Here is a 12,693-nt window from a genome sequence, read left to right on the forward strand (position 1 = left end):
TTACTGGTTAGTTGGAGGCCAAGAGTCTCATGGACTTTTCCTTCCTGGGCTGACTTTGAACCTCAATCCTCAGATATCAGCCTCATGAGTAGCTAAGATTACAGGTGTGAGCCACCAGCACCCAGCTTTTATTTTTGAAGGGGAATAACACATGGAAATAAGGATTTTTAAAATTCCAGCTATAGAAAATGAAAAAAAAAATGCCATTCTAAACTAACTTAAGTTGGAGTGGGATTAAGGTTTGACATGGGCCTTGCTTCCTCTGCTGGCACTCTCCCATTTGAGCTACCTCTCCAGCCTGACTTTTTTGTTGATTAAATGGAGATGGTAACTCACAGACATTTCTGCTTTGGCTTCAAACTGCCTGATGAGAGAGATGGCTTGGGATGTTAGGGCATTGAATAAGAATAAGGATACCAACGGTTGGGAGTTTGGCCTGATGGGTAGAGTGCTTGCTTAGCATGCATGAAGGCCCAGGTTCGATTCCTCTACCACATACAAAGAATAAGGACACAAAAAGAATTCAGCCAGGGCCGGGAGTTTGGCCTAGTGGTAGAGTGCTCGCCTAGCATGCATGAAGACTCATGTTCGATTCCTCGGTACCACATACATAGAAAAAAGCCAGAAGTGGTGCTGAGGCTCAAGTGGTAGAGATCTAGCCTTGAGAAAGTCCAAGGACAGTGCTCAGGCCCTGAGCTCAAGCCCAGGACTGGCAAAAAAAAAAAAAAAAAAAAAAAAAAAAAAAAAGAATTCAGCGAGAAAAAAGTTTACTTCTGCAGAAGAGTATGATATCTGCTAAAAATCTGGCAAGCAAGAACCCAGAGCAGGCAGACGGCTCCTAAACCCAGCAGGCTTTGCCTCTTTGTGCCCACTGGCTGAGCTCAGGTTCACAATCTACCAAAGGATACAGCTTAATTAATAGGATGTGACCAAATTTCAAGGCCCTTCTAACAGGATGTCTTAAGTACACCTGGAAACTGTGGAATTAAAATGTGATTAACAAGGGCCAAACACATGGCCAAAACAGGACTTTTTCAGAAAAACAATTCTCAGATTAACAGAAAGGAAGCAAACTACTTTGATAGAAAAGACACTTTTCCACACTGAATAGGATTACAGGTGTGAGTTACTAGTGAGGGGCAACCTAGTTCCTTTATAAAAGATCTCAGCCTGACCTCCAGTGTATGTATATTTACTTATTTATGTCTCCTTCTCAATCATGAATCATGGGATCAACACAAAGCAAGGGGCACAGGAATACAGAAACTTTCCACTTTTCTTTGTTTGCCTGACAACTGCACAATGGCAGTCGGCTCCTCCCATCCTTTCTCTGGGGCACTGCTACCAAGCTCTATTTTGGGGGGAGAGTAGGATGTTGGTCGTGGGGCTTGAACTCCAGAGCCTGGGACCTTAAAGGTAGTACTCTACCACTTTGAGCCACAGCTCTATTTTTTTTTTTTTTTTTTTTTTTTGCCAGTCCTGGTCTTGAGCTCAGGGCCTGAGCACTGTCCTTAGACTTTCTCAAGGCTAGATCTCTACCACTCGAGCCTCTGCACCACTTCTGGCTTTTTTTTTTTTTTTTTTTTTAATGTATGTGGTGTCAAGGAATTGAACCTGGATCTTCATGCATGCTAGGCAAGCACTCCCACTAGGCCAAACTCCTGGCCCAACTTCTGGGTTTATGGTGGTTAATTGGAGATAGAGTCTTATTGACTTTTCTTCAGCCTGGGCTGGTTTTGAGCCATGATCCTCATATCCTAGCCTCCTGTGTAGCTAGAATTACAGATGTGAACCACAAACACCCAGCCTGCCTACCAAGGGCGCTTTTTTTTTTTTTTTTTGCTAGTTCTGGGCTTGAACTCAGGGCCTGAGCACTGTCTTTGGACTTTTTCAGGGTTAGAGCTCTACCACTTGAGCCTCAGCACCACTTCTGCTTTTTTCTATGTATGTGGCACCAAGGAATTGAACCCGGGTCTTTGTGCATTCTAGGCAAACTCTCTACACTAGGCCAAACTCCCAGTCCTACCAAGGGCTTTTGAGCTTCAACATAATCGCCTGTTGACAACTCCATGTAGACTTACAATGGTCAAACATGTTGACACTGGAGGTTAGATTCATGCCTTCTCAGCACACAACATCCATGAGGTAGATGTAAGGCTTGAGATTCACCTGTGCCCCAAACATACTAAATAAGCACTCTATCACTTAGCTACATCTGCTGCCCTTCAGATTTCAAGTCTTCATTTACAGTTATAAATTTTAAAATTTTAATTTAGTGGTACAATGCTTCTCTAGCTTGAGGTCTGTCTATCCCCAACATTGCCAATGAACAAATAAATCATTTCATTCTCACTTTTTGCCCCATTTTGTTTTGAGGGTTTGGTTTCACTTCAGAGAATCTTTCTATATAGCCCACGCTGGCCTCCAACTCCCAATCTTCCTACCTGGTTCTAGGTAAGCACCATCACACCCAGCTGCCTCCTTCATGAGTCACCAGTTTCACTACCAACACTCTTTCCCAGTTCCAGCCACTTTCACCCCTCACCCCGACCACAGATTAATTGCCTACCTGAGGTAACTCTTATTTACTGCAGCTACTATTCATTATATCACCAATTTCCCCTTTCACGGATCCCTATCACAAACTGACTACTGAGATTTGTTACAGTTTGTTCTGACAACCAAACTATAAACTCTGTGCGGTTAGAGCCCTTCATTATTCATTCGGAAAATGCTAATCATGTTCCCTGGTTCCTATTGTGGGTGATAAGGCAAGAAGCAGGGATAGCGGTGGTGTGGTGTGGAAAGAACCTATGGAGCTATTCTCCCCCTGCAAGTTGGAGAAGTATAGACACAGGTTGATTTTGTCCCCAGAGTCTGCCCTGTGGACAGAAGATGAAATTGTAGCCTACTGACTTGCTCCCAATCACCATTCTTGACCATGTGCCTGTCATTAACTGGAATGACAGGGACTGTCCCAAGGGACTATGATATCCAGTGACACTGCTATGGCTCTGTCATCGTAGGAAGTCTAAGAAAATGCTTCTTGCTTGCTCCAACTCATATGCTAAAATTGGATACAGAGATTAGCATGGCCTCTGTGCAAGAATGGCACACAAATTTGTGATGTATTCTATATTACAACTGAAAGGAAGACTGGACAGTGGTGGATCGTGTGCCCAGATCTGAGGATAGAGATTTAAAGCCAGTCCTGGCTGACAAATCTGATGTTTTAAAATTATGATGATGATGGTGATGGTGATGATGTAGGTTGTGGGACTGGGCACTGTCCCTAAGCTCTTCAGCTCAAGGCTAGCACTCTACCAAGTAGAGTCACAGTGCCACTTCTGGTTTTCTGGTGGTTACTTGGAAGTAAGAGTCTCAAGACTTTTCTGACTGGGCTGGCTTAAAACCTTGGCCCTCAGATCTCAGCCTCCTGAGTAGCTAGACGTGAGCCACCAGCACCAGGCTTGGGATTGAGCTCAGGGCCTGAGTGCTGTCCTTGGACTTTCCTCAAGGATAGAGCTCTACCACTTGAGCCACAGCACCATTTCTGACTTTTTCTAGGTAGGTGGTACCGAGGAATCGAATCTGGGTCTTCGTGCTTGCGAGGTAGGCATTCTATTAATAGGCCAAACTCGAGGCCCCTGATGGAACTGAGCTGGTCCTTTGATCTCTCTCTACCACTTGCTGGGGGTGCTCTTGCTTTCCTGCTCCCCCTAGGCAATCTGGCTAATTTCCCATCCTTAAGGCTAGCTCAAAAGTGAAAATAGGCTGCAGCCTAAAGAGAAGTTATCAACTCCTCTGGCTCCCAAAACACCACGCAGGTATTCTGCGTGTATTTGCTTATCTCCTACCACCATACTATGAGGTCACAGTGGCCCCAAAGCCCAGATGAAGCAAGCTCAATAAGTAGCCACAGAAGGAAGTAATGAATAAACGATTGCATTTTTAAATGAGGGTATTAACTCCAAAGAAGGGTAAGGGACAAATGACTCGAGGCAGAGGGGTGAGCTGAGTTTCTTGGAATGGTATCGTCACAGAACTGAGTCTGGGCCAAGCATATGAAATGAGCCAAACTATTAGAAGAATCTCCAAGGAAAATAGGTCAGTTCCTATCTCTTTAAGGACGAAAGGCTGCGTTTCCGCGCCTGCGCACTGAGAGAAAAAAGCCTCAGCTTTTCACATCCTTTCCCCCCCTTCGTTCAGCTGCCCTAACCTGCTGCAGCCTCCTCCCATACTCCCCTTCTTCGGGTCGGGTAATGGTCCGTCCCAAGATGCCGAGCTTGTTCCGGAGGGGTGGAAAACGTGAATGGTACATTCCATTTCCTTCCTTACCTCCGCCTTCCACAGAGCCTTCGTTTACAGGTCCCCCCCATCTAACAAGCATTATAGGCTGGTCCTAAAGCAGGAGGGGAAGTCGGGCGGAGGACCGGTCTGAGCCGGTCTGCGGCGCAGGCGCAGTGCGGATAAACAGGAAGCGGGCGGTAGGGGCTGAAGCAGACGAGAGTTGGGGCTTCGGCGGGGTAAAAGGCTGGGGAAGTAAGATTATTTGGAAGGCAGCAGAGTGCCAAGAGAGGAAGAAGAAACCGTGGCCGTCATCTTTTGTGTGGTTCCGGCTTCGATCTCCTGTTAGGCTTCTGGCCCCCCCAATTTAGGCTGTAGCAGCGGCTGACAAAGGGCTCCAGCCGGGGCCGCCGCCCTTCGCATCCGGGCATCCGGGCCCCTGCGGTGAGGGAGGAGGCAGGGCCGCGGGGAGGGGGAGGAGCCGGAGGGGCGCGCGCCGGGAGCCAAAGCCCTCTCCGGGGCTCTAGGCCGGAGACCCGACGGCGGACCGAGGCCGAGGAGCACCCGCAGAGGTGGCGGCGGCCGGTGGCAGGAGGATGGTGCAGAAGGAGAACCAGGCGGCGCTGGAGGAGCGGGAGGGCGAGCTCGGGTCTAACCCCGCCGCCTCCTCGGGGACATCGTTGGAGCCTCCAGCAGCTCCGGCCCCTGGAGAAGACAACCCAACCGGAGCCGGCGGAGCTGCCGCTGCCCGGGTGGCTGGGGGCGCTCGGAGGTTCCTGTGCGGCGTGGTAGAAGGTGAGCGCCCCTGCCCACCTCGCGTCCATACTGACGATCTGCCCTTGGGGGCAGGTGGTGGTTCATGGGGGCTTCCCGAAAGGCTTTTGTCCCTTTAGGCCTGAATGGGGTGGAGAGGAGAACCAATGGTCGAGTTTCCACTCTCCACGTCCTTAGACGGAGTTGAATTCTTTGGCTAGGAAGGAGCCTGACCCCACCCGCCGTGGGCTTGGAGCCAGGCCGACTGGGAGGGAGGCGGTGGCTAGGAGCCTGGGGTTAGGCTAGGAGTGCTTCCGTGTACCCTGTTTTACGGTTGCCTGCGTTCGAATGGGAAACCTTGTAGAGCGCTATGGCCCCCACCTCTTAGGGAAAATAAAATCAACCCACACAGATAGGCTTGTTTTCCTGGAGGGGGCGGGGAAGCGCGCGCACGTCGGCTAAGTGGGTTACGGATTGCTCCCGTTTAGATACTTTTGCTCGCCAACAACCCCCCATATATGATCTTTAGTGATCAAAATGGATTACCCTTCAGCAGACGCCTCTATGCCTTTGAAGATTCATTTGAAGCCTCGAAAATTGCACTTTTTCCAAACGATTGTTTGCCCTCCAGGAAATGAAGTTTGAATGTAACAATTCTCAAAGCATCTGTGAAACAAACTTGGAGTTTTGTGACTTCAGAAGGCAACTTAATTTTTCCCCACTTTGGCTTCTTTCAATTTACAGTTAAAAGGATTGGACAGTTTGATAGAGAAAATGACCAGAAGACGGTATCAAAATATTTTAGCAGTGATGTAGGGATAGTCTGCCCTGAATAAATTCAGTAGAAGCACTGTTGCGCATTACTTTTTTTTTTTTCTGCCTATCCTGGGCCTTCAACTCAGGGCCTGGGTTCTGTCCCTAAGCCTCTCTACTCTCAACTAGAGCTCTACCACTTTAGTCACAGTGCCACTTCTGGCTTTTTCTGTGTGTGTGATACTGAGGAATCGAACCCAGGTCTTCAAGCATGCTAGGCTAGCACTCTCCCCCTAAGCCACATTCCCAGCTCTGCAGTTGCTCTTTACAACGTATAATTGAATTTTTCCAAAGTATGTTGGCTGAGCCACGACTAGCCGTCCGCCTTGCTAGTTCTTTCCCTTTTTTTTTCGGCCAGTCCTGGGCTTTAAGCTCAGAGACTGAGCACTGTCCTTGGATTTTTCTCAAGGCTAGAGCTCTACCACTTGAGCCTTAGCACCACTCCGGCTTTTTCTAAGTATGTGGTACCAAGGAATTGAACCCGGGTCTTCGTGCATGCTAGGCAAGCACTCTACCACTAGGCCAAACTCCCGGCCCCTAGTTCTTTCATCAGGTGATATAGTCTTTTTTTTGTTGTTGTTGTTTTGGTTTTTGGTGGTCATGGGGCTTGAACTCTGGGCTTGGGCATTGACCTTGAGCTCTTTCACTCTAGGCAGTTTTAACACTTGGAACTACTGAGCCACTTCCGGTTTTTCTGGTAGTTATTTGGAGATAAGAATCTCAGGGATTTAACTGCTTGGGCTGGTTGGGGGAGGGGTGGAGGAAGGATACCTTTTTTTCTTTTTTTTTTAACTCAGTCCTGTGGCTTGGACTCAGAGTCTGGGTGCTCTATCACTTTGAGCCATAGCTCCACTTCTGGTTTTCTATTCTTTAATTGGTGATACGTTTCACAGACCGTGCTGCCCTGTCTGCTTCCTGAGTAGCTAGGATTGCAGGGGTGAGCAGGATTGCTTATCTTGGTTGAGAGCATCATTTTTTTCTCCAGTGTTATTCCCATATATTCTTCAGAAAGATGGGTGCTGCTTATGATATTGTAGTGTTATTGTAGGAGAGAATATACACACTGCTTTATAGCTACAGTAAGGCAAGAAACAGTGAAGCAGTTAAGTGAAATCTTCCATATTGCAGAATTTGAATTTGGGGAAAAGGGTATAATATCTTTTTTGGGAGATATATCTTGTTTATGTAGACTGGACTTGAACTCACATCTTCCTGCTGTTTCTTCCCTGAAGTTGATATTAATGAAAACAAGATTGCTTTGTGTGACTGTTGATGTGTTTATTGAGCTTGTTGAAGGGGAGGTAGAATTTTTACTTTATTTTAAATTTGCCAGTCCTGGGGCTTATGCTCAGGGTTTAGGCATTGTCTCTGAGCTCCTTTTCTTTTACTCAAGGCTAGCACTCTACCACTTGAACCACAGTGCGCTTCTGGCTTTTTCTGTGTTTGTGGTACTGAGGAATTGAACAGAGAGTTTCATGCATGCTAGGCAAGCAGTTTGCCACTAAGCCACATTCCCAGTCCCAGGAGGTAGATTTTTTTTTTTTTTCCTGGTATGGGACTTGAATTCTGGGCCTGGCGCTGTCCCTGAGCTGCTGCTTCTTTTGCTCAAGACTAGTAATCTACCACTTGAGCCACAGGGCCACTTCTGGTTTTTCTGGTGGTTAATTGTAGATGAGAGTCTCACAGACTTTCATGCCCAGGCTGGCTTTGATTTGAACCAAGATCCTCACATCTCAGCCTCCTGAGTAGCTAGGATTACAGGGGTGAGCCACTGGTGCCTAGTTCTAGATTTTTTTTCCCCACCAGTCCTGGTGCTTGGTCTTAGGGCTTGAGCCCTGTCCTCAAGGCTAGTGGTCTACCACAGCACCACTTCCGGCTTTTTCTGTGTATGTGATACTGAGGAATAGAACTCAGGGCTTCAGGCATGCTAGACAAGCACTCTACCACTAGGCCACATTCCCGGGACTTATCTTCAATTCGATTCTGTTCTTTTGTGTGATAGGTAACTAAGCTGCCTGAATGAAGTAATTATTTAATACTTCTTGGTTGGTACCATTCCTAAAAATGAATAAGAACTACTGTAGTGAGCTTGTCTTTACAAGCTTTTATTGGTTTTAACTCATGCATGTGTTAACAGCCTACTTCCTCTTTACAGTACCAGTCAACCAAAACCATAAATCTGACTCTGAAACAGGGGCTGGGAGTTTGGCCTAGTGACAGAGTTCTTGCCTAGCATGCACAAAGACCTAGGTTCGATTCCTCAGTACCACATACATAGAAAAAAGCCGGAAGTGGTGATGAGGCTCAAGTGGTAGAGCTCTAGTCTTGAGAAAGTCCAAGGACAGTGCTCAGGCCCTGAGCCCAAGCCCAGGACTGGTCAAAAGAAAAAGAGGGTTTCTGAAGATGAAAGTGTTCAAGTTAGACATTTTAAATTCCAACTTAAAAATTATGTATGTATATTATATATGTGTATATATGAGCACCTCTAAATGAATGTTTAATATCTGTTAGCATAATGCTGCAGGTGGCCAGGTGCCAGTGGCTCACACCCATGACCCTAGCTATTCTGGTGGCTGAAATCTGAGGATCTTGGTTCAAAGCCAGCCCAGGCATGAACGTCCATAAGACTTATCTCTAATTAACTACCCAGAAAAAGCCAGAAATAGAGCCGTGGCTGAAGTGATAGAGCACTGGTCTTTTTATTTTTATTTTTTAATTTTATTTTATTGTCAGGGTGATATATAGATGGGTTACAGTTATATATATATATATATATATATATATATATATATATATGGTAGTACATTACTTCTTGAACATTGTTACCCCTTCCCATGTTTTTCTCCCACTTTCCCTCTCCCCACTCCAGATCACTAGTCTTGAGTTTAAAAAGCTCAGGTTCACCCGGGCATGGTGGCTCACACCTGTAATTCTAGCTACTCAGGAGGCTGAGATATGAGGATCAAGGTTCAAAGCCAGCCCAGGCACAACAGGACTGAGACTCCTATCTCCAGTGACCTCTAGAAAACAGGAAGTGGGGCTTGTCTCAAGGGTAGGGCCGTAGCCTAAAGTTGAAGAGCTCAGGGACAGTGCCCAGGTCCAGGGGTAGGGTGGTAGCCTTGAGCTGAAGAGCTCAAGGATAGCGCCCAGGCCAAGTTCAAGCCCCATGACTCACCAAAAAAAGAAAAAAAAAAGCTCAGGTTCAGTTCTCAGGCCTTGAGTTCAAGCCCCAGGACTGCTATGTCTGTGCGTGCGCTCGCTCTCTCTCTCTCTCCCTCCCTCCCCCCCCCCTCTCTCTCTCTCTCTCTCTCTCTCTCTCTCTCTCTCTCCCCCTCCCTCTCCCCCTCTCTCTCTCTCTCCCCCTCTCTCCCCCTCTCTCTCCCTCTCTCCCTCTCTCCCTCTCTCCCTCTCCCCCTCTCCCCCTCTCCCCCCCCTCTGCTGTAATGCTACAGAAAAGCTAAAGATCTGTATTTTACCATATCAAGAGTTATTTACTTAATTTTACTGGTCCTGGAACTTGAAACTTGGGGCCTAGGCATTGTCTCTTTTTGCTCACGGCTAGTGTTCTACTATTTGGTTCACAGCTCCATTTCCAGTTTTTTGGTGTTAGTTGGAGATTAGAGTCTTGCCTGGGCTGTGCATCTTCCTGAGCAGCTGGAATTAACACCCGTGAGCCCACTAGCACCCAGCATGACTTAGCTACTTTGAAATAAGAACATTTACCTCCTAATACCAACACCCAGCAATCTGTTAATGTTTTACTAAGAACTTCAGATTTTGGTTCACATTTCTTACAAAATGAGACTTCATTTTTTGATTTGTAACCTGTTTTTCTCAGTAAAGCTTGCTACATTTTGAAACTTGAAAATAACTTTATTCTTTCTTTAAATCTAGGATTTTATGGAAGACCTTGGGTTATGGAACAGAGAAAAGAACTCTTTAGAAGGTAATTTTTTTTTTTTGCCAGTCCAGGGGTTTGAATTGAGGGCCTGAGCACAGTCCTTGGGCATTCTGCTTTCCTCAAGGCTAGCACTCTACCACTTGAGCCACAGCACCACTTCTGGCTTTTTCTATGTATGTGCTATCAAGGAATCAATTCCCTGTCTTCATGCGTGCTAGGCAAGCACTCTACCACTATGCCAAACTCCCGGCCCCTAGAAGGTAAATTTGTATATTAATCAAAGAATAACATTTCATATTTCCTTTTGTTTGGCAGAATATCAACACTGGATAGTTTTTATAGAGTTTGAAGATTGTCTACAGCAGAAGTTCTTTTTCTTTGATACTTTACATCTTAACTTACTGTAGGTTTTCAGGCATTTCCTGGGAAAGCTGGAAACTACCTGTCTTATACAGTTACTTGTATTTGCAATATTGACGTGTCTTGGACTAGTTAATTTTTTAAAAATCCACTTGTTACTAAAGTTTAAAACTGTCTTAAAATATTACTAGTTTTGTATGAAATGACAATGCTCTAAGAAGAGGAAAAAATAGAGGAAAAACAATTACCTATGAATGTGTCCTGTTTATACATTTATAATTATCTTTTCCCTTCAGGCTCCAGAAATGGGAATTAAATACATACTTGTATGCCCCGAAAGATGACTACAAACACAGAATGTTTTGGCGAGAGATGTATTCAGTAGAGGAAGCTGGTAATTTTTTCTTTTTAATTTACAAATTCATAATATGTGGAAAAAACATTCTGAAATAGTTACACTAGAATTTCACTACTCATTTAACTAACACTTTATAGGTTCTCGTCAGTCATGGGCTTTTAACATGGGGTCTGGATGCTGTCTCTGAGTTTGTTTTGCTAAAAATTAGTGCTTTACCACTTTGAGCTATGCCTCTGCTTCTGTTTTCTGGTGATTAATTTGTGCTAAATATCTCACAGAGGGGCTGGGAGTGTGGCCTAGTTGTAGAGTCCTTGCCTAACATGCATGAAGATCCAGGTTCAATTCCTGGTACCACATACATAGAAAAGGCTGGGAATGGTGCTGTGGCTCAAGTGGTAGAGCTCTAGTCTTGAGAAAGCCCAAGGGCAGTGCTCATGGCCTTGAGTTCAAGCACCAGGACTGACTGGCACACACACACACACAAAAATCTCACAAACTTTCCAGCCCCGGCTGTCTTTGAACTCTTAATTCTCAGATCTCAGTCTCATGAGTTACTTAGGATTAAATAGGCATGAGCCCTCAGCACCTGGCTGGTAGTGTCCTTTTGTCTAGAAACTGCTACATTTTTGTGAGCTAGGAGAGAGTTAAAGAATTGTACGAGCAAGGTCATGGCCATTAAGTGATTGATGGGTTGTTAGTGGACTCCACCTGTTCTCTGGTCATGGCTTGTACCCTTCACTACTGCCAGTGGTCTGGACAATGTAGGCTACTTTGAAAAGTGGCTGAAGCTAAGGCCTCAAGTAGAGCAAGTGAGCTACCTGCCTTGAATACAAAAGACTCCAAAAATATCAGTAATGAAGATGTGCAGTATTATCTTATGCAATCTACTTTGAAAATACCAAAATTTTTCATGTTCAAAAAAAATTATTTTGTTTTTGTTTTTGGTGGATAGTGGGACTTGAACTCTGGGCCTGGGCACTGTCCCTGAGCTCTTCAGCTCAAGGCTACCACCTTAACCCTTGAGCCAAGGGCCACTTCTGGCTTTCTAGAGGTTAATTGGAGATAAAGGTCTCACAGGCTTTAGTTCCTGGGTTGGCTTTTAACTGTGATCCCTAGATCTCAGCCTACTGAGCCACCGTGTCTGGGTTCATGTTCAAAATTTTAAGTAAAGACAAAGTACCACTGATAATTGTTCTTGTTTCAGGGTTTAGTTTGACTTACTTTTGACCACTCTTAATGGTCTAGTGAATGTTAGGCTATATTAAGGCTGTCCTTGAAATATAAATATTATGTTGAGTTAGTTACATAAAGTTGAGTTAGTTACTAGATCACAAAATTTCTTTGTAAATCACACAACTGTTATGAATGATTAAGTAGTACACACATTTGGCTAATAAGCTACTTGGTTACAGAGCTCAGGAAGGCACTGAAACATGCTTTCTTAAATTGAGAAGAACCAACTAAAATGTATCTCTAATGTTCTTTACTACTCTAAGTGTGCCTTTAACTTTCTGATGGTGCTGGTGATAATGTTAGAATCAAGACATATAGTCGTGACAGTTTTGAGATATTATTGAATTATATTCAAAGATTTAACTTCTATTGTACTAGTGTTGAAACTTATTTAGAATAATTTTTTTTTGTGGGTTGTGGGACTTGAACTCTGGGCCTGGCACTCTGAGGTCTTCAGCTCAAGGCTACTGCCCTTCCCCTGGGCCTGGACGTTGTCCCTGATCTCTTCAGTTCAAGGCTCCCGCCCTACCCTTGGAGCCACAGCTCCACTTCCACTTTTCTAGTGGTTAATTGGAGGTAAAGAGTCTCACAGACTTATGTGCCTGGGCTAGCTTTGTACATGATCCTCAGATCTCAGCTTCCTGAGTAGCTAGGGCTACAGGCATGAACCATTGGTACCAATCTACATGAGACTCTTATCTTCCGTTAATCACCAGAAAAACCAGAAGCGGTGCTGTAGCTCAGTTGGTAAAGTGATAGCTCTGAGCTGAAGAGCTCAGGTACAGCCCAGGCCCCAGAGTTCATTCCAGGAGAAGCAGGGGAGGGTGTCTCATGAACTTTTCTGTTTGGGCTTAGAAACTGCCCTCATGGGCTGGGAGTTTGGCCTACTGGTAAAGTGCTTGCCTAGCATGCACAAAGACCGGGTTCGATTTCTCAGTACCACATACATAGAAAAAAGCCAGAAATGGTGCTGAGGCCCAAGTGGTAG

General features: G+C 45.3%; 1 protein-coding gene and 1 pseudogene across 2 annotated transcripts in view; both read left to right on the forward strand.

The window, feature by feature from the left end:
• The first annotated feature begins 3,046 nt into the window (after positions 1-3,046).
• Positions 3,047-3,143, forward strand: LOC150053915 (U6 spliceosomal RNA; annotated as a pseudogene).
• An 806-nt stretch (positions 3,144-3,949) lies between these two features.
• The window catches only part of Oga (O-GlcNAcase), a 31,928-nt gene continuing 23,184 nt past the window's right edge, over positions 3,950-12,693 (forward strand). Inside the window, exons 1-3 of one of the 2 annotated variants that reach the window (XM_090346037.1) lie at positions 3,950-4,107; positions 9,748-9,799; positions 10,411-10,508. In XM_090346037.1, the coding sequence (XP_090202163.1) occupies positions 9,771-9,799; positions 10,411-10,508 (127 nt within the window). In that variant the 5' untranslated portion in view covers positions 3,950-4,107; positions 9,748-9,770. Of the gene's footprint in view, positions 4,108-4,455; positions 5,083-9,747; positions 9,800-10,410; positions 10,509-12,693 lie in introns of those variants that run through there. The other variant, XM_090346036.1, reaches the window with a different exon arrangement.

The sequence above is a fragment of the Megascapheus bottae genome, chromosome 15 (assembly GCF_031878675.1).
Source record: "Megascapheus bottae isolate mThoBot1 chromosome 15, mThoBot2.hap1, whole genome shotgun sequence".
NCBI lineage: Eukaryota > Metazoa > Chordata > Mammalia > Rodentia > Geomyidae > Megascapheus > Megascapheus bottae.